Source organism: Trichomonas vaginalis, chromosome I (assembly GCF_026262505.1).
Source record: "Trichomonas vaginalis G3 chromosome I, whole genome shotgun sequence".
Classification (NCBI taxonomy): domain Eukaryota; phylum Parabasalia; order Trichomonadida; family Trichomonadidae; genus Trichomonas; species Trichomonas vaginalis.
Window position 1 is genome coordinate 5,934,579 of NC_067203.1, and position 21,243 is coordinate 5,955,821.

General features: G+C 32.4%; 8 protein-coding genes and 1 non-coding gene across 9 annotated transcripts; 6 read left to right on the top strand and 3 right to left on the bottom strand.

Moving 5' to 3' along the window:
• Positions 1-194: 194 nt before the first annotated feature.
• Positions 195-740, bottom strand: TVAGG3_0936840 (RNA polymerase II transcription regulator recruiting protein; the record flags this gene model as incomplete). The annotated part of the gene is made up of 1 exon (XM_001329411.1): positions 224-667. One exon carries the CDS (start codon positions 665-667, stop codon positions 224-226), a length of 444 nt encoding a protein of 147 aa, XP_001329446.1.
• Positions 741-5,381: 4,641 nt separating this feature from the next.
• Positions 5,382-5,461, top strand: TVAGG3_0936850. Its single transcript has one exon. It is a non-coding gene; the product is annotated as a tRNA-Leu (tRNA).
• Positions 5,462-5,762: 301 nt separating this feature from the next.
• Positions 5,763-6,902, top strand: TVAGG3_0936860 (N-glycan processing; the record flags this gene model as incomplete). Its single annotated transcript, XM_001329410.1, has 1 exon — positions 5,763-6,902. One exon carries the CDS (start codon positions 5,763-5,765, stop codon positions 6,900-6,902), a length of 1,140 nt encoding a protein of 379 aa, XP_001329445.1.
• Positions 6,903-7,123: 221 nt separating this feature from the next.
• TVAGG3_0936870 (protein ubiquitination) lies at positions 7,124-7,726 on the top strand (the record flags this gene model as incomplete). The annotated part of the gene is made up of 1 exon (XM_001329409.1): positions 7,124-7,726. One exon carries the CDS (start codon positions 7,124-7,126, stop codon positions 7,724-7,726), a length of 603 nt encoding a protein of 200 aa, XP_001329444.1.
• A 490-nt stretch (positions 7,727-8,216) lies between these two features.
• Positions 8,217-10,351, bottom strand: TVAGG3_0936880 (uncharacterized protein; the record flags this gene model as incomplete). Its single annotated transcript, XM_001329408.2, has 1 exon — positions 8,274-10,295. The coding sequence occupies one exon, from the start codon at positions 10,293-10,295 to the stop codon at positions 8,274-8,276; it is 2,022 nt and encodes a 673-aa protein (XP_001329443.1).
• An 828-nt stretch (positions 10,352-11,179) lies between these two features.
• Positions 11,180-12,222, top strand: TVAGG3_0936890 (DNA polymerase processivity factor protein; the record flags this gene model as incomplete). The annotated part of the gene is made up of 1 exon (XM_001329407.2): positions 11,193-11,984. The coding sequence occupies one exon, from the start codon at positions 11,193-11,195 to the stop codon at positions 11,982-11,984; it is 792 nt and encodes a 263-aa protein (XP_001329442.1).
• A 185-nt stretch (positions 12,223-12,407) lies between these two features.
• On the bottom strand, positions 12,408-13,930 carry TVAGG3_0936900 (tRNA sulfurtransferase family; the record flags this gene model as incomplete). The annotated part of the gene is made up of 1 exon (XM_001329406.1): positions 12,448-13,719. One exon carries the CDS (start codon positions 13,717-13,719, stop codon positions 12,448-12,450), a length of 1,272 nt encoding a protein of 423 aa, XP_001329441.1.
• A 176-nt stretch (positions 13,931-14,106) lies between these two features.
• TVAGG3_0936910 (translational elongation) lies at positions 14,107-14,638 on the top strand (the record flags this gene model as incomplete). The annotated part of the gene is made up of 1 exon (XM_001329405.2): positions 14,118-14,441. One exon carries the CDS (start codon positions 14,118-14,120, stop codon positions 14,439-14,441), a length of 324 nt encoding a protein of 107 aa, XP_001329440.1.
• Positions 14,639-15,646: 1,008 nt separating this feature from the next.
• TVAGG3_0936920 (3-phosphoinositide-dependent protein kinase protein) lies at positions 15,647-20,592 on the top strand (the record flags this gene model as incomplete). Its single annotated transcript, XM_001329404.2, has 1 exon — positions 15,676-20,409. The coding sequence occupies one exon, from the start codon at positions 15,676-15,678 to the stop codon at positions 20,407-20,409; it is 4,734 nt and encodes a 1,577-aa protein (XP_001329439.1).
• Between the last annotated feature and the right edge of the window lie 651 nt (positions 20,593-21,243).

The following is a 21,243-nucleotide window of genomic DNA, read 5'->3' on the forward strand; positions in this document are numbered from 1 at the left end:
TAGTATCGATAATCTGAAATATGTTATATCTTTATTTTAAAACACAAAATAAGAATTGAATTTATCCAAATTTTGTGTTATATTCATATTTAAGATGCCCATCATCGTTATTTATTAAAAAAAATTAATGCATAAAAAATATTATTAAATCATGTTGAAACAAAGTGGAAAATGATGAAAATTATCAATACCATAAAAATATAAATTTATTAATCAAACAAAACTAGAATGAAAAAATATCTGAAGTTTCGGCCCATGTTGACAGGTCAAATTGATCTGCAAACGCATCAAGGCCGACCTGTGTAAGGATTCTATCTAATATAGCATCATGGTTATCAGCTTTCTTTGTATATTTCGCATCGTTTGTTTTAATGGGAGTGATGTCTTGAACCTTTGGTGTGAACTTAGATTCCAACAATTGGTTCAGTCTGTTCTTAACTGATACCTCATTTCTATATGCAAGAAACTGAGATATAACTGCGTAGTTGCCGCCAAATTGATTATATTTATCAAGTAGAATGGAATCTTCTACAGATGTCCATTCTCGCTTGGGGTTTCTTGGAGAATTGTTCCTTTTCCATCTATCGATGCATTGCCTAACATTCCTTCCGGGCATCATTGATGCAATCTGTACCCAATTATGTGTGCCATACTGTTCAATGATCATTCTAAGTCACTCATCTTCTTCTGGTCTGAACTTTGATGGCTTCTTAATCTTGCGATCTTTAAGATGAAGCATGAAAAAAACAGAATGATTATATTTGAATAAAACCACTTTTGACATTTTGAAAAAAATAAAAAAGTATTACGTTAGAGTTTTTTTTGAGATATTATGAATAATAAATAAGAACACTTTCTTAAGTGAAATTGTGATAAAACGTAATAAAAGTTGATATTATATATCAATTGCAAATACAAATCAATATATAAAGACTAATACTATAACTTTGAATGGATGACCAAATAGTTTAAAAGGATAAATTCAAAATTTTGAAAATAATTCAAATTAATGAATGCTAATATTTCCCATGTTTAAAGAAGCGGAATTGCTATAATTATATTATCGTTTTATCGTAAATGTAAAATGTTCACGTCAATTCAAAATTGTCAATTGAAACACTATAAAATAATCTATCTTTAAAGCGGAGTATTTCTTTATATACATTAATTACAGAGAAGAATCATTCCGGCTATTATAAATTTTCTTGAAATTGAGTGCCTCTGAAATTTGTGAATTTTTAACGATGAGATAAATCAAGGAATTTTCCAATAAAAAGTGAATTACTTTGATAAGAATTTCTAATAGAATCCGTTTCCAAAAGAATCTCATTAACTGATATAGAATACTTTCAATTTTTTATAAAAATTTTATTTAAATTTTAGAATGTATTTCATAAATACTACAGATTTGCCATAGAATATTTAATAACAGAAAATTGAATACATCAAGCCAATTATAGAACATTAGTTAAACACGTAATCAAATCCATTTTTAATATATATCCAAAAAGTTGATCACATCATTGAAAATTGTGGGTTAATATTCTTTTAATGTTAGACGCTCGACAAACCATATTACCTAATATTACTAATTAATCAAAATTAATTGAAATTCTTAATACACAAAAATTGAATACATAATTAATGATTAGATATTTTACATTATTGACTCAATAAAATATTAATTATAATTTTTAATTATATTTTTGATTATATCTTTTACTGATTTATTTAATTCCTTTTGAATCTGTCAAAAAATTACGTACTTATGATTTTGATATATTTGTTATCTACATTTGGTTGGTATCTTTTTCCTCAAGCAAAAAGTCAAAAATCAAAAAAATGTGATCTTTTGTGAAAACCCATTATAACAGGGAGAATGTCTATTTCGAAAAAAATAATCGTCTTTCGGTCTATTTCGAAAATAATCGTTCTGATCACGACGATAGACATTAAAATGCATAATTCTCCACCATAGAGTTATTTTAGATCCTTGGCTTTTAGGCGCTACTAAAGCATACTATTTGCAATCTATTTATATAATAAAAATACTATGTTATGCTTTTTTATGAGATTAATTAAAGAATTGCAAGACAAATTATGATATTTCTCACTATTTTCACATATGATCAGATAGCCTAATACTAATACTAACGTTTTGTAACTGTGCTATTGTGTTAATACATAAAAAGTATTATGCTTATTTAATTCTAAAAAAAAAATATTGTGTTTATAAGATAACAATATATTATTTGTGCTAAAATATACGAGGATATAACAATAACGCTGTTGTTTAGCCCAAATATATTGTATTTAATATAAAAAATATTATCAATTATTATTTGTGTTTGTAACGAGGCCTTTAATAAATACATAGTTTAAGGTGATGATTCACAATAATAAAATGTGATAATTCTCTTAATTTTTTTTATTATTATGAAATATTTAGCATATCATTAATATAATGGATGATCTGAATTGTATTAAGGAAATCTAAATCTATTCAATGATTAAAATTCGATATAAATCGAGTTAAATCGCAATTGCATAAATTGATTAAGATATTAGGTAGATAGCTGTGGTACATCATTTAAATAGTAATGTTTATGAGTGTGTATATGCACAATTTGTGAAAAAACAGTTTTTTGTCTCATATTTCAAAAAAATATCAATAAATCTATTATTAGACAGAATGCTTCACCAGTAATGATTATGTTACGTTATAAATTAACAATTTTGGCCAATCATTCATCTAAAATTGTCAAGAATTTAAAATTTGAATAAAGCTGTTGATTTTATAAGAGATATATATGAGAATTTATCTTTAAAATTAGTCAATTGCTATGATATATAAGTGGTTTATCTTAAAAGGGAATATCTATCAAAATTGATTACAAATTTTTGAGAATAATTATAAATTTTCGCAGAAATAACATTATATACAAATATTAAACTTGATCTACTTACTCAAAAATTCCAAAATAATTTTAGATTTATGATTTTCATAGATTTTTTAACAATTTTTGAATTTATTTATTATTTTTTGAAAAAAATTTGGAAATTTCACATCATTAAATCACGTTTTTACTATTTCAATAGTTATTTTTACGTTAAGTTGTAACGAATTTACTTATTTTTAAGTGAAAATATAAAATAATGTCAATATTTTAAAAATAATGAGGAATTAGCAAGAATGATCAATGTAACTCTTTCATATATCATCAATTACTACTTGTTCTTTTCATTTATAGTGAATGAATATGGTTGAATGCTGCTAACGTATTCATTAACAGCTAAAGTTGAGAACGGGAACATCAAATACTGATTCGAAACAGATTACATTGATGAACTCGTCTCTATTTAATCATTCAAAATTCATATTTCTCGATTATTATTACAAACTCTCTCAAATTAAGCAAATTATACATCATTTTATCAACATTACAATTGCAATCTACATTCAATACGAAATTCAAACAAAATTCTCCATTATTACAATATTTTGATTCATGAATTAACGAAAATGAAATCTTTTATAAATTTCGAATAACCAAACAACGTATAACTCAAATGTACAATCAATAAATGAATTTCAAAGTTTTTTTATCTTTTTAAAATATTCTCATTATCAGCTTCCTTTATGCTCGCATTACACTACAGATATATTTTATCAGGCAACTACTTTAAAAAATTCGATTTTCAGAAATTTTACATTCTTTTTTTGTTAAAATCGTTCTAATACTAGTGATCCAGATCACTGCTACGATAAAAAAATATAGTGCTATTACTTTCTTACTTATTATGACTAAAAATTTATTTTTATTATTATTTTGTGCTTTATTTTTCATATATTCACTTCAGCATACTTATTTATCAGAATAATAGAGAGATTACAGGGTCATAATCCCATAAAAACTTCTTTACCATGATTAATATAATGAAAACTCACAAATTGTCATTTTATAGGATTTTATAATATAAAATTATGATATATAGAATATGTTTAGTAAGTCTCCAAACAATCATCAATACATATCATATATAATGAAATTATGATTTTATATAAGAACTTGAACACTTTCTTTACTATATATTTACCTCGGCCTAGACGAGTTATGATCTATGCATATATTCATTCACTTCAAAATGCAATCTTTAATAATTTCGCCCTCTATCGTCGTGATCAGGACGATTATTTTCGAAATAGACCGAAAGACGATTATTTTTTTCGAAATAGACATTCTCCCCATTATAACACGAACCTCTTTAACCTTGATTTTCCAGATATGTATATTTCATTATTGCTTGTTTTTCGAATTAATAAAAGCAAAATAAAAATTCTTTTTAAAATCATCATTAATACCAAGTTTTGATAGAATATTCAATAATTACTTCTTCAGTATCATTGATTTTATTATTGTAAATTTGCATTTTTTAATAAAATTCAATATTCTCAAAAAAAAATTAGACAAATTTTATTATTATAATTTAAAACATATCATATTTTAAAAATGATATATTTCTATCGTTATAAAATCACTATTTTGTTCTTATTACAGCCTAAAAAATCAATTTAACTAATCTTAATTCAATTTTTCCAAATTTTTATTCGAATTTCCTTTTTTATAATCAAATTATATAAGATCGCCTTTATTTTCTTAAAATCAAATAATTTTTGGAAAAATCAGGAAAGCGGAGAATCATTTGGAACCATCAAGAGATGCGTTATTGATGACAATCGTTAAAAACAAAAACGTATTCAAATCTTTTATTATTATTAGAAGAATAGCAATAAACAATCACAGCAATAAGTTAAACATATCCTGCTATACTGACGAAATTTTACATTTTAACTCATAAACTTATCAAATTTCAGATTAATGTTCTGCAATTTAAATAATTACTCCATCTACTATTCAGGGTAAGACATAAAACTCATTTTAAACCTAGTTGAAGCACAAACCAAGATAATTTTGGATTACATATCCAGAATATTAAACAAAAATTGTAATAGATCTTTGACAAAACGAAACCATTTGGTTAAAAGCGCTTAGCTATAGTACTTTCTAAATCATATTATAAAACCTTACCAAACTTTTGATTACACTAAATGTTTTTCAATTTGCCAAACTAAAACAAATATAGCATCATTGAAAAGGCTTGTTTCTCTGTGTAAAAGGAAGCTATCTTAAAGATGCCCTGGTTTTAGTTTAGAAATAGATTTACAAAATATAACAATGATAATTGTGAGATGAATACAAAATCTTCCAAAGTTTTTTATTTTATGAAAAATGATGTGGAAATTGTTGTATAATTCTTGGAATGCTCATAGATAAATTAAATTTAAATTGTATAGCAATTAAAATTGAAAAGAATGTCAAGGTCATTTGGCCGAGTGGTCTAAGGCGCCAGTTTAAGGCACTGGTCCGCGAGGGCCTGGGTTCGAACCCCAGAGTGACCATTTTTAAAATTCTTTTTTTCTTCCTTTCTACAACATACCTCATAAAGTCTCATTTTACCCAATCTAAGTGTTCAAAACCAATTTTTCCCACACAATCTGATTCTCTAGGCTCTCTAGACTCCTTTGATTTGATTTCTGCAATAAGATCATGAATAAACTCATCAGTGTAGCCTTAAGTGATTATGAAAGTCAAGCGGGATAATCAACTATAGGAAGGCCATGCCATTGATATTCTAGCGGAATGCTATGCTATTTTTGATGATTTATCCATCATATGATGTTTCCAGTATTTTTTTTATTGATGTTTTTTGGGATTTTTCTTGTTAGAATTCCACGAGGCGCTCATCCTAAAACCTGGGATCTTTATAAGAAAAACATTAATGAAATCGAAGGATATTTCAAGTGCTTTGATGGATCAGGAATTATTGATCTGAAATACGTTAATGATAATTATGCTGATTGCAATGATGGATCAGATGAACCTGGCACTCCTGCAACAAATAATGGAACATTTTATTGCATAAATAAAGGAAATGTACCTAAAGAAATCCTCAAATGGAGTGTTTATGACGGAGTCTGCGATTGCTGTGATGGATCAGATGAGGAAGGTAATCTTAGGGTTAAATGTCCAAGTAATTGTCGTGATGTAGTTTCCGAAGTTTCAAACTATATAGCACAATTTGAAGAAATTTATACAAAAGGCATTAAACTAGCTCAAAAAATACAGTCAAATAGCGAAACTATGATAGCGAACGCCAAAAAATATATTGCAAATTACGAACCATATTCACAAAAATTAAATGCTTCTTATCTCGAAGCTAAAAGCGAATTCGATCAAAAATATGGAAGAAAACATAATAAAGAAAAACACCAGCGCAATGCATTTGAATCTTTAATACACAAACTCTATAAAATTACATTTTTCAATCATAAATCAAAGAACAGCTTCTGGATGATCATTGATGAACACAAAATTAACAATAAGAAAGGTGACCTCGCTCTAATTACCCAGAAATTACAGGAATCCAGAAATATTGCAAATACAAAACAAAATATCAAAAATTTTCTTTCGATAGGAAAGGATGAAATAAGAATAGACGAGTACAAACTATCTATTCTTGGTGAATTCAGATCAAGATACAATTTGCTTGGCGTTTTTGACAGATATGAAGACGAAAAATTGTTTTATGAAAAAGGCGATAGTTGTTTTGTCATCAATGGCCAAAGGCACGCTGAAATTACTACTCATTGCTGGGATTCAACAATTTTGACCAACATAAACGAAGCAACAACGTGCTTTTTCACAGCTGACCTTGCTTCACCTGCATTTTGCAACGACAATGCGATAAAGGATTTAAGACAGCTTGATTTGGAAGATTTGGAGAAAATTAAAAAAGATTATGTTAATTATCAAGGAAATACAACTGTTGTTCACAAATAAATATAATAAACTGTTCATGTTATGTATGATTTATTATTAGAGATCTTATATTTTTATTTAGTTTCGAATTTGAATTTGAATCTGAAAAACTATTTATTACAATGATAACCTTCGCTTCTGAATCTCTAGACCAATCCAATGACTATCCAGTTTATAAGTCCAAGTCTGATTAAATAGGATCCTTTTATATCAAAAATCATTTTCGTCACTTTTATTATAAAATGCAAGCTCCAAATTTCAATGATAGACTTGTCAAAGAACCATGGGGCTATTGTCAAATGGACAACATAACCAAACTAAAAGATATCTGCCCTTCACAAATTGATCCAAACGCTTCAACAAAATCATCCGAAAATCATGCTCATACTTTATTGATGTCAGCAGTTACACACGGCTCCAAACAATGTGCTGAGTACTTAATCAAGAGTGGAGCCACAGTAGATAAAAAGAATTTTTATGGATATACAGCATTACACTGGGCAGCTTATTCAGGCAGAACAGAATGCGTTGATTTATTACTAGAGAATGGTGCTAACCTCGAATCTAAAACAGGAGACGGAATGACACTTTTCCACATTGCCGCTTTAAGAGGCCACCTCAAATTTATGGATTACATTGTCAAGAAAGGAGCTAATCCTAATGCTGTTAATAGTGATGGATGGACGGCAATGCATTATGCTGTAATCGGAAATCATCGTCCTGTAGTTGAATATCTATTGAAATTGAAGATAGATTATAGATCGTTTGATGTTAATATGAAGACAATTGACTCAATTGTTGAAGAATACGGTCGTTCTTGGTTTAATGAATTAACAAACAAATAATTTTTTATTTGAACATGTTTTGTATTGTTTATTTAGTGTGTTTGTTTTAAATATTAATCTTTGTATCTAATTTTTAGATAATGACTATCTATTTAAGTTCAATTTCAAAAAACTAATGTATCAAAGGGTCAATCATCTGTGGTTAAATTTACATATCACTTTAATCTTCATTTGCAATTAAATTCCAAATAAAACTCAATCACAAACAAAAAAATGAATCAAAATACTGAATTTTCATTAAATGATTTCAAATCACTATAGTCATATCTATTGTTTTCCGACTATATTATAGAATGAGAAGAGCATGAATCTTCAAAAATAAAAAGTTTTTAAAGAAAATATCTTATTTTTAGTAACGAAGCTTCATAATTGGTTATTGATAGTTGACTTGTTTAAAATTGAGAATACGTAACGATGAGAAGATCTAAATTATGAAATTTAGTTTGAATTTTTTATTTTACTTTAAAAACAAGTGAATCATCAAGTATTAGCACAGCAAAATAGAATTCATATTTATTAATAAAATATATAATTAATAAAAAAAGTCTTATTTGGTCTTTTCTCCGACAAGAAGTGCGAATGCAGCTTCAGGAGTATCTGTTGGGTCCTCGTGACGGAACAGTTCTTGTAGAGGTCTTCCTGTATAGTCGAAACATGGATTCTGTATCAAAGTAAGGAATTTTTGGTAAAGTTCTTCATCTTGAGCTGAATCATCTTCATCAGCATCGAATGTGAATGACTGGGATTGTGCGTCTGGTGTGAATGAGTTGAAATCAACAGTAAATGACTGGCTATCTCCTCCAAATGGGTTGAAAGAGTTGTCTTGATTTGCTCCGAACGGATTGAATGAGGAATCTCCGCCAAATGGGTTGAATCCATCATCTTTCTTCTCTTCTTCTTGTGGTTTTTCGGATGGTTGGTCGACGAATCCGCCTCCAAACGGATTGAAATCGGAATCTTTCTTTTCTTCTTGTTGTTTCTCAGCTGGCTTGTCTTCGAAGCTGACACCGAATGGATTGAAGCCTTCTTCCTTCTTCTCTTCTTTCTTTTCTGGAATATTATCTTGGAATCCTCCGAAAACGTTTTCTTCTTCTTTCTTTTCTTCTTTCTTCTCTTCTGTGTTACCAAATGGATTGAAATCGCTCTTTTCTTCTTTCTTTTCTGGAATATTATCTTCAAATCCACCAAAAACGTTTTCTTCTGGCTTTGGTTCTTCTGCAGGTTTTTCTTCTGTTGTTCCGACTGGATTGAAGTCAGTATCTTTCTTTTCTTCCTTCTTTTCTGGAACATTATCGACAAATCCACCAAAAACGTTCTCTTCTTCCTTCTTTTCCTCTTTCTTCTCTTCTGTAGTGCCAAATGGGTTGAAATCTTCCTTCTTTTCTTCTTTCTTTTCTGGAATATTATCTTCAAATCCTCCGAAAACGTTTTCTTCCTCTTTCTTCTCTTCATCTGGTTTCTCTTCTGTATTTCCGAATGGATTGAAGTAATCTTTCTTCTCTTCTTTCTTTTCTGGGACATTATCAACAAATCCACCGAAAACATTCTCTTCTTCCTTCTTTTCTTCAACTGGTTTCTCTTCTGTGGTTCCAAACGGGTTGAATTCTTCTTTCTTCTCTTCTGGCCGAGATTCTGAATTTTCTTTTGGTTCTTCTGCTTGTTCTTCTTTAATATCGCGTTCAACAACTACTTCAGCTTCGGGTTCTTCAAGTTTTTCTTCTTCTGGCTTTGGTTCTTCAGCATTTTCTGTATTTTCTTTATTTTCGTTGTTTTCTGTATTTTCTGGAACTGTTTGTTCTTGTTTTTGTTCAGTTTCTGGTTGTTCCTCTTGTTTTGGCTGTTCTTCTGTTGTATTTTCTTCGGATTTTTGTTCTTCTGTATTTTCTTTTTGTTCTTCGGTATTTTCTTCTTGTTTTTGTTCGGTTTCTGGCTGTTCTTCTTGCTTTGGTTCTTCTTCTGTTGGATTTTGTTCAGATTTTTGTTCTTCAGCGTTTTCTTTTTGTTCTTCAACATTTTCTTCTGGCTTTACTTCTTCAGCTGGCTGCTCTTCATCTGGTTTCGCTTCTTCAGTAGGTTTTTCTGCTTCTTCCTTTACAGATTCTGTATTTCCGATATTTTCTTCAACTTTCTCTTCTGGCTTTTGTTCTTCAGCTGGTTGTTCTTCTTGTGTATTTGTTTCTTCTGTTTCTTGCTTTGTTTCCTCGATATTTGTATTTTCATTTTCTGCGTTTTCTTTGTTTTCTTCTTCTGGTTTTGTTTCTTCCTGTGGTTGCTCAGCTTGTGTATTTTCGGTAGTTTCTTCTTTTGGTGGTTCATTTTCTTGATTAACTTGTTGATTTTCTTGTTCTGGTTGCTTTTCTTGTGTTTCTTCAACCTCAGCAGGCTTTTCTGCTTCTGGTTGAGCGTTTTCATTGTTGTTTTCTTCTGGTTTTGTTTCATCATCTTTTGGAGTTTCTGAATTTTCTGTTTGATTTTCATTTTCGGCTGGTTCAGGAGTTGCCTGCTCACCAACTGCCTCTTGGTACTCAGTTTCTATTTCCTTTGTATCAACCTCTCCTTGATCGCTCATTTTATCGAAAAAAAAATTACAAAAATTTTCTATCGTCAGGATAATGCTAAAAGTTATTACACCTATCTGTTATTTAATCCTTACCCTAATTTGTTTGTTTTTTATCTGTCATTTTTTGAAGTGCTTTCATGAATTTAGCAATCTTCTCAGGATATGGCTTACATCCTCTAACTTGGAACCTATATTCTATATAAATATATGAATGCTTGCAGTCATGCTCTTATATATCATGTGTTATGAACAAATCTCATTCATTTTCAATCTAATTCCTATTATGATGCTAACGCACATTCAATTCAGGTTATAACAGACAAACAATATATATATATATAAAAGTTCTATTATGTTTCATAATCACACAGTTTCAGGATATGATCAACTTAGTCACAATTATAGACAGACAAAATCTCAAAATCAGACCAAGCAAGCTTGTAAATTCTTGGGTTTGTGATAAATCAAAGCTAAAACATTAGATTTTTATCAATTGTTTTGGAATGGAATAAGAATTAATGAATTTGTTTGACACTGAAAATAAAAGTCACTATAGATGTTAAATAATTGATATGTGAAACATTAATTTGCTTGAATATACTATATGTGTTCCAATTGTATTGAACAACGGAATTGAAAGCATATAATACTGCTGTCATGCATCTTTTTGTTATTACATTCATTGAGTCATCTCATCAAAGACCATTCTGGAATAAGACAAAAACTCAGAAGAATAATTAAATTATTTTTGAAGAATTTATCAAGTCTGCGAAATTGTTCGAAATAAAATCCTATACAGGTGGATAGTAGAAATATTTATTTTCTTCCAAAAAAGAACTTCCTTATTTTTGAAACGAAAGGTGAACTTCCCTTTTGTAAACTATACGTTTAGGTTCATTTGCAAAAATGGTAGAGTGCCGTTTGACCAATCCAGGAAACCTTAAGAAGATCCTTGATGCTCTTCGTGACCTTGTCGAAGAAGCTAACATCGAATGCAGCGAAACAGGACTCTCTCTTCAGGCTATGGATACAGCTCACGTTGCCCTCGTCTCAATGAACCTTAACGCCAATGGTTTTGAGAAGTACAACTGTGCTCAGAACACATCCCTTGGTGTCAATCTCGGCGCCATCCAAAAGATCTTGAAGTGCGGTGATAACAATGATGTTCTTACATTAGAAACAAACGAGGATCAGTCCTGCCTCAAGTTCAAGTTCGAAAACTCATCTTCTGATCGCTACTTCGAATTCCAGATGAACTTAATGGATATCTCATCAGAACATCTTTCTATTCCAGATGCAGAGCCAGAAGCTACAATCACACTTGGATGCAGTGAATTCCAGAAGATCTGCCGCGATCTCGCTCAGTTCGGCGATACAGTTAAGATCACAGTAGAAAAGTCTAGAGTTTCATTCGCTGTTGCTGGTACAAACACAAACTGCTGCCTTAACTACTCTAACTTCGAATCCGCTGGAAAGGACGGATCCCAAGTCACAATCCAGTGCGAGGATAAGATCGAGCTTTCCTTCGCTCTCCGCTACCTTAACTTATTCACAAAGGCTGCCCCACTTTCAGAGAATGTTAAGCTTTGCCTTTCTAATGACCGTCCATTCCTTGTTCAGTTTGATCTTGAGGACGAAGCTGGCGATATTAAGTACTATCTTGCACCAAAGGTTGATGATAATGAAGATGAAGAGTAAAGTATTTTAGAAATTTTTATATTAATTTTTTTAATAACTTTTTAGTGCATATTCATATCTAAAATTACCTTTATATTGATAAAAGGTGAAATTAACCATTAATTTTATGAAGATTTGATAATTGTATGATAATCAAATGAAAATTAAGTTATTTTAAAGAGTTTATATGCGTATATGAAAAATTTATCAGGAAACATTATGAAAACAATCAAAATAATTAAACAGAAATGCTATTTATCAATGAGAATTTGATTCAAAGAGATTTTTATGATACCATTATTCTATAACATTGTATTTTTAGGCAGCATACAATCTCTACACCACAAAATTTTATATTAAGTTCAACACTGAGTGCATTTTTTATGATATTGACCTAAATTATTTTGAAATTATATTAATTTTCTTACTTTTCGATTACTAATTAAAATAGAATCAATAGTTAATATAATAAATAAAAAAAACTTTATTCTTGGAACTTAGATGTTGTTAATGGGCAAGCAAGAGCTTCACCAGGCTCTTCTTCATTCCATGGTGCATTGATATCGATGAGCTGAGCAGCAGCGATTGCATCTTCAACCATCTTATCGATGTTGAGCTTCTTTTCGCCTTCTGTTGCCTCTTCGATTGTTGGATGAGTTGCAACTTTCTTTGGCAACATGTGAGAGCAGCAATCTCCTGCAGGAAGGATAGAGATATCATAAGTACCGATCTGCTGTGCCTTCTCCATGATTTCTTCCTTGTTGAAGCCAAGTAATGGTCTGAAAATGAGCATATCTGGGGAAATGACGGATTCGATTGTTGTCATTGAGTTAATTGTTTGAGAAGCGACTTGGCCAAGTGAATCTCCTGTTGCTAAGGCCTCGCAATGCTGTCTCTCGCAAATCTTCTTGGCAACTCTCATCATGAGACGCCTGTAGAGTGTAATTCTGAGTTTATCTGGTGCATCGACTGCAATCTGTCTTTGCTGCTCGCCAATTGGAATTGCGTAGAACTTTGGTGGACCACCCCACTGATGTAAGACAGAAACGATCTTGCGGATCTTGGAAACGGATGAGCGCCACTCGCCATATGGTGCGGAGTGGAAATGAACAAGTTGAACTGCGCATCCACGACGCATCATGTACCAAACAGCAACTGGTGAATCAAAGCCGCCAGAAAGAAGGCAGGCGACACGACCAGATGATTGGACTGGTAAACCAGCGGCACCTGGTAAACGAGCTGTAAAGTAGACGAACTTATCATTAAGAACTTCGATCCAGGCTGTAGTTGCTGGCTTTGTAAGGTTGACTGGAATTCCTACTTGCTCGTGGATGAGACCACCGATCTCCTTTGAGAATTCCATTGACTTCAACGGGAATCTTTTATCAACACGAGACGTTTCAATGCGGAATGACTCAATCTTGGACTTCTCGTTAAGCTCACGGAAGTGCTGGACAATATGCTTCTTGAATTCATCTTCCTGGGCACGTGGGAAAGTGTAGCATCTACCATAGTTGGCTACACCAAAGAATTTTGGAGACATTTCTTCAAGGACTGACTCCTTATCTGCTGGAACTGAAACGAAATGACGGCCATGGATCTTTTCGATGTGTACATCTGTGATTCCGGAATGCTTAAGTTGTAATTTCATGTTTTTAGTAAGCTGATCTTCGAAATTTCCTCTGTTCTTGCCCTTAAGAGAAAGTTCTGCTGGGTGATAAACAAATGTAACCCTCTCCTTTGCTTCTTCAGACATTTATTTATCTTGACAGAATTTTCTCAACAAAAAAAATTTTGAGACACTTGTACAAAATTTTTGGAAAATGGGCTACAAATATACACACTATAGTATGTTTTATGATGAATCATGCTTTGCGGCATTTAATACGGTCTAATTTTTGTTTCTGCAAAGATATCAACATAAAGCATCTATGATATATAAAGCAATCAAACTTTTTGGAACATTGCTTTATATTTCAACATGATTCATCGCAAGATATATTTATTTCCACAAATTATAAAGAACAGCCCTTGTTTAAAGCGTAATTATTCATTATTACTGAAGGGGAATAGCATATCCATTATTTACTGGAAAATCTTTTCTGGCCTATGAGGAGCAAGAAAAAGTGCCGGAGGTTTGGTTGTTCTTTTCCGATGAAATACGTAGCTGCTTACCTTCTCGCAATTGCCGGCGGAAACAACACACCATCAGCTGCTGATGTCAAGGCTATTCTCGAGTCCGTTGGTGCTGCTGTCGACGAGCAGAAGCTCAACCACGTCATCGCCAAATTCGAAGGCAAGAACGTTGAGGAACTCATTGAAGAGGGCGCCAAGAAGATGATCTCCACAGGTGCCGCTGTTGCCGCTGCTCCAGCTGCCGGCGCTGCTGGTGCTGCTGCTGAGGAAGCTCCAAAGGAAGAAGCCAAGGAAGAAGAGCCAGCTGCTCCACTTGACCTCGGCGACATGTTCGATTTCTAAATAAACCGAACTTTATCATATACAAAATTTTTATCAAAATCATTAGAAAATGAAATTTATTACGAAGAATTCTTTTTGATTTTGTTTTATTTTTTGTAGAATACACAATCCTTTTCATTTACACTTTCAAAGTTGGATGAAAACTTTTTAGAAACTAAGAAATTTTTTATATAATTTTTAATATATCTAAGTTTTTGACATGACAGCTATACAATACATTTTCTTAATAAATATACGCTTTTCATGCAATTTATTTTGCATATTCCATATGAAGTATAATTGACCTCACAGATTTTAGTCAAAGTATTTCAAATACTGTATTTTCCAGTTTTTCTAGGACATAAAAATAATGAGCCACCTTCTTATGCAACACAATCTATAAGATATAGATTTCTTGATATTGAATAAGTTTTTATCTAATATATCGGCCTGAGATATCTATGGAGATACTTTAATAGGCTAATATGTATTGAAATTCAGTTTCATCAAGATTCGATCAAAAATGGATAGGTTGTCAGAAAATAATAATGAGAAATTTCTTTACGATCTCAAAAATTCAAAAGTTTATGTAAAAATCAAAATTTTAAAAATTAATCATCATTAATCTCAGTAAACATTAACAAATATCTCATATACACTCATAGTTAAGTAGAATATACATATTAATAAGGTATTAGATAAAGATCTATCAAATTATTTTCGAATAGCAACACTTTGAAAGATTATTTTGGTATGCCAATTATACATAAGGAAATTATAATTGATTTGACATTGACGAAATTTGGAAAATGAAAAAGCCAAGTCACCAATTTGCAATAATGATTTTTGTAAAATGTATTCTAATAAAGCATGCATAGATCATATATATGTACATAAAACATCTTGGTGGCTTGCTTCAATCCCCCGAAGTCGTAGTATTTTAATATAATCGCTAATATGACGAATAGGATTAAGTTTTTGTTTGCAACCATCATCCGTTGTTCTTAGAACAGGATAAAGAATCTACGACATAATACAATGAAGTCCTGAAAGCTCATGGAGAAGTACTGTCCTTTGGGACAAATGGCAAAAAGTAAAGATTGAGCCCTATTTCATTAAAAATCTAGATGTTTATTAGATGCTTATAACAATTATCATAGTGAAAACGAGTAAAATTTTCATTATCAATTCGAATTCTGAAAATTTTCATTCAATTTTTGGGTCAAGAGAAGTTCGGCTTTTAAACGGAAAAACCATGATGAAAATCCACAAGAAGTCGAAGAGTCCGCCATCATTGAAGCCCAAGCTTTCTCAATTATGGAATACTCGAAATGATTTTAATATAATATCACAACGTCAATCTTCGAACAAGAAATATCAAGTATGCGAGGTTGAACTCAAACGGGATAATTCCAAATACACTCTTCAAATAATTTCAACAACCGAGTTATTAGAGCACAAAAACGTTGAAGAAATCACAAAAGAGACTTCTATACTCATGTCCATTCATCACCCTAACATACTTCAGCAAATAGCCTCATTTCAAGAAGACGAAAACTTATATAACTTATTCGAAAATATATCAAGCGAAAATCTCGCCACAATAGTCGGAAAATACAAGTCATTGTCTATACTCAACGCTAGACTTATTTTTGCACAATTACTCAAAGCAACGGCATTTTTACATCAAAAAGCATTTATTCACTGTAATATTAAGCCATCAAGTATATTATTCGATAAAGAAAACCGTGTGAAGCTCTCTCAGTTCATTTTCTCACAAAGTAAAGATTATCCGAATATTCGTTCTTCAAAAACATGTTTTTTTCAACAGAACATGGAATACTTAGCTCCAGAGATCATAGATAAAAAGTCCGCTAACCATAGTACCGATCTTTGGGCTTTAGGCTGTATATTGTATTTTATGTTGTCAGGAGAGTCTCCTTTTCATGTTTCCGGCAACCAACAAGAGATTAAGCGCCACATAACATTAGTTAACTACACAATACCTCATTATTTCCCACCAGATGCTGCAGATTTGATTTCAAAACTTCTTAAGAAGAAACCAGAAGAAAGATTAGGCCATAAAGATTATTGGACGGACTACAAGACAATACAAACCCATCCTTTCTTCAAAGGCTTCAATTGGAATCAATGTGAATTTGCGACACAAATATCATTCACTCCCTTTATCCAATTGAACAACAACATGTTTGACAACGGACAATTAACCCTGGCTAACAAAATTGTCGATAGAAAGTCTCTGGAGTTCAAATTTAAAACAGATTTAAAAAGTGCCATAAAACAATGCGAATCGATTTTCTGCCACGGGAAATTTAGTAACATACAAGAATTTAACCAATATATTGCTAGCCATTATCATCCTGACGCTTGTCAATATTCATGGTCAGTTCCAACCCTCGTTGTTCAATGCAAGACGTGCAGAATGAACAAACTATCCGCGATATGCCTGAATTGCTACTTGAATTCCGACCACAGAGGACACAATGTGAATTTATGCGTATCCGTGAAAGGAAATTGCGATTGCGGGGACAACAGCAACTGGAAGAAAGAGGGCTGTTGCTCAAGACACAACCATCATGACCAAAAGTCCACTAATTTCTTCACAAACCAAGAAATGGAAAATTTCGAAGTTTGTTTTTCAGCTGCTCTATCAAATGCCCACTTGTTATCAATATACGTACCTCCTACATTCAACAGTTTGGTCAAATGGTTGATCGGATACGCCAAATTATGCGAAGGAACAAGATCTGCCCTTGCGAACGCTTTTATCAAGACAATAGACATAGAACAATTATTTATGGACGCTGCCCTTGTTTTCTTTAAGTCTGCGGAAGGATATTACCTACTTTTTCATTATTTGGTCAATGATGACAATTTTCGGAACAAAATGACCGAAGTCGGTATCAAAGTATACTCCAACCTGATCCTACAATGCCTCAAACTAGCTTCTGTCCCAAGAAGTGACCCCGCAGTGCCTCCTTTCTTCCAAATTAGACATTTCGCGTATTTCCTTGAGACAGCGTTCACAAATCAGAACTTTAAGAACATTATCGACAAAGGAATCGATTGTTCCAAAACTTTTATCGATTCATTTTCTTTAATAATTGATTATTCCTTGCAATTCAATGTATCCATCTTCAAGAAGGCCAGATACGAAGAGATATTCAAGAACTACGCTTCCCTTATCTCTGCAATGAACGGATATGAAAAATGCAGAAATTCTATAAACGAAATCATCAAAACATTGAGTTTGCAAGCGATCAAACTTGAAGGCGCGTTACCTACATCACGCCAATTCGGTGAAAAAGCTAACGATCTTAGCGATTTACACCAAGCTTTGTCTGATATTACTTATTGTATATCAATCCTTTGTTCTAAGATCACGAAAGGTCAGGATTACAACTACGATGTCGTATTTGATACTCTTGGCCGATGGATCAATCAAAATCTTTTTGAAAATGATTTTGACAACATTGAAGACGAAAATATGGCCTTGTTTAGGTCAATTATGCAACCATCAGTTAATATATCTGTTGGATTGGCTATCCATAACTTCGCAGGAATGATTTTAAGGTCAAATTTGCCAAATGCAAAGAATCTTTTAAGTTTGGCATGCGAAACCGACCAAATTGACTTAAGTTATTTCTGTATCAACGCTGCTCTGCTTCCTGTCCGTCTATTCGCTGCAGAAAAGCATATTATTAAGTATTTCGTCCGAAATTCCACTTCTTTCATCAAAGCGATCACTTCCATTAAGAATGAGATTAATGTAAAGCTGTTCTACGCTCCTCTTTTCGCGTTTGTTCAGATTTTACTTTCATTATCTCAAGATAAAGACATGTTTATCGGAATGATTGCGAGAAACTTCGGTATATTCGACGAATTTACTGACGAGGATGATGATGTATCCATCCAATTTGCTTTTCTACACTTCATTACGTGTTTAATTTTCGATAGGACATGTATTACGGACGATAGGAAGCGAATGAAGCTCCAAACGATTCTGTTCAGTCTTGCAACCGGTCCCATCCAGCTCGTACAGATCTCCCAGACCCTTTGGTGCAATGTTTTGTCAGATAATGATTTTATGACAGAACTTTTTAAGCACGTTAACAGATCTACAGCAGATGGCCGCACGAGGATTCGATTACAGAACGAAAGGGACTGGCATCCGTTCGCTCCTTGGTTCCAAACAAAGAATATCTTGGAAGCAATGGCTTATTACACTTCACATTACCCGGAAAGCATAATTCCATTCCCAGAATATGAAGATAATCCTCATCTCTACCTCCAGGAGTCATTATCTTCAAATATTCTCCTTGCTATTGAATTTAATGTGATTTCTAACGCTGCCTGGACGAATTCCTACAACGCATGTTTGCATATTGTTGTTAATCTCTTGGTACAGTTCTCGAAATTCTCAAAAGAAAGAGGAATTTCGCCAAAAGATTCAAAAATGATAATTGCAAAGGACTTGGAAGAGCTAGTTACGGCCATTCCCGACAAATTCGAACAATTCATGCTCACGCCAATATCATTCAAAGGTCGCGCGGCCACTACGGCGTTAGATATAATCACATCTTTCGGAAAATGGACTTATAAGAGCCTTGAAGAGATGTCAATTGGATTTGTACCACCACACGACTCCAAAACGACGACAAACAAAAAAATGGCCCTCATGGCCAAGAAAAGAGCATTGGACGAATTACAATGCCACCTTTCCAATTTCGATTTCTACGCGCATGACGAGACAGAGCATAAAGAGACATGTTCGGTCTGCGCGTCGGAATTGGGATTACTTCATTACCCAGTTTTGGCATATAATTCTCCTATGGCCGATGTCATTGAAAACTCGTTAAACGGTACTACCAAGGACTCCTACAACACTACGACCATGTTTAAGATGTGTACGCACCCTGTACATCCGGTATGTCTCAATTGGAAGGAAGGATTTCAATGCCCGGTCTGTAGAGGACGAAGGAACGCATTAATCCCTATCATTAATGATTTTTCTGGACCTCTTTCTGACCAGCAAATTGAAAGTATCAACAATTGTATCCAATTTATCTTCGGAAAGGCCAACGCTGAGTACATACTACAGTCATTTTGTGCCCACTTGACAGTTTCGGAGATCAGATTTAGGCTAAAACCGGATTTCATCGACCAACCGAATTTTCATCTACTTACAAAATACCTTTTCATCTCTCTTTATCATTATTTCAAGATAAATGATAAATTGCTGAAGGAAACTCCGTTCGCTACTAACGATCCATTGATAATTTTAGTCATGCAATTGCTAGTCAACGAAGATCCGAAGACAGGGTACGTGAAAAGGGTTTCCTCGATAGGTAGAAGAGTTTCCCCGGACCAAAGATTGGAATTCGCCAGAAGAAGTGCTCTAATTGAACATTTTTGTTTAAATGAACGCTTCGAAGACCGATGTGGCTTCACAGACTGGGATGATATATTATCAGCATCATCTCTTTCAGTGAGATACCAGCTCGAAATCCCTGATTTTTCATTGCCTGCCTATGTTTTGCTCAAATTACCTCTAGATTACGTTGATTTGGCCAGACAACCTTATTCCTTGGAGATCAGAGACATGTATCATGACACAGGATTGTGTCTTCTCACAGGAAAAGTGGTCAAATTCAGTCAGAAGACGGAAGGAGGATTTCCAACGTATAAAGAACACGTGAGGAAGGTTTTGGGCAACACGTTCAGTCCTATTATGTACATAACAGGAAGGAATTCAACCTCTGTAGTCATTTATTCCGGTGTTGTAAAAAAGATATTTGATGTGACAACTGCTTACGTGGATAACTACGGAGAAAGCGATGTAGGGTTTAAGAGAGGCGCGTTTTTGAAGCTTTCGTCTGAAAAAATGCTTCATTTGGTTGAATTGATTTTAAGTGGAGATTGGATGGATGCAAATGCGGATAATTTCACTCCTGCAGTTACTAACTGATTTTTTATATATTATTTTCATTATTTTATTTATGTTTCATCAATAAGTATTTATTTGTTCTTATGAAAAAAAATTTCAAAATTTTTTTACAAATATTTGCTTATGTGAAACACATATATATCTAATTTATTCTTTTAAAAGACTTTCTGATATTTTCTCAATTTTTTTGATACCACTTTCTTTATGTCCCAATTTCTAAACTAAAGAGTTAATGTTTTTGGTCTGCAAAAAGTTTTTATAGAACACCATATAGTTCCCAAAATGGTAGTTATACTTTTTTGTTATTAAAATAAGCACTATACTGATGTCATTAGAAGATATCACCCTTTAGTTTTTGAGTATTTTAATAATTCTCTTATGTTTAAAATGAAATGTTTCAAAATCAAACAGTGTGTTAATCAAAGGTATTGAAAGTTATCGTAATAATAACTACAAGATCTAGTTTATAAAGCATAATTCGACTATTCAGAAATGATGTTTTCTGCACTCAAAAGTTTGAAAATTTGTAAATCAAATTATCATTGAATAGATCATAGTAAATGAAAGCAAGGCAATAAGCGCAATGCATTCCTTTACTATTGCTTGTATATACTTCATTTGGGTATAATCTACGAATGATTGCTTTTATTGATGATATTTTGAATCAAATTTAATAATTTTATAAAAACACATCATTTTATGTTTTATTTTCATTATCAACACAATTTGATCACTTACTTGCCACTGAAACAACTAACACATTGAGCAATAAATAATGTCTTTCACCAAAATTTTTTTCTATACTATCTCACATCAACAAAACTCTTGAACTAAAATTCCATGAAAACTTATTGG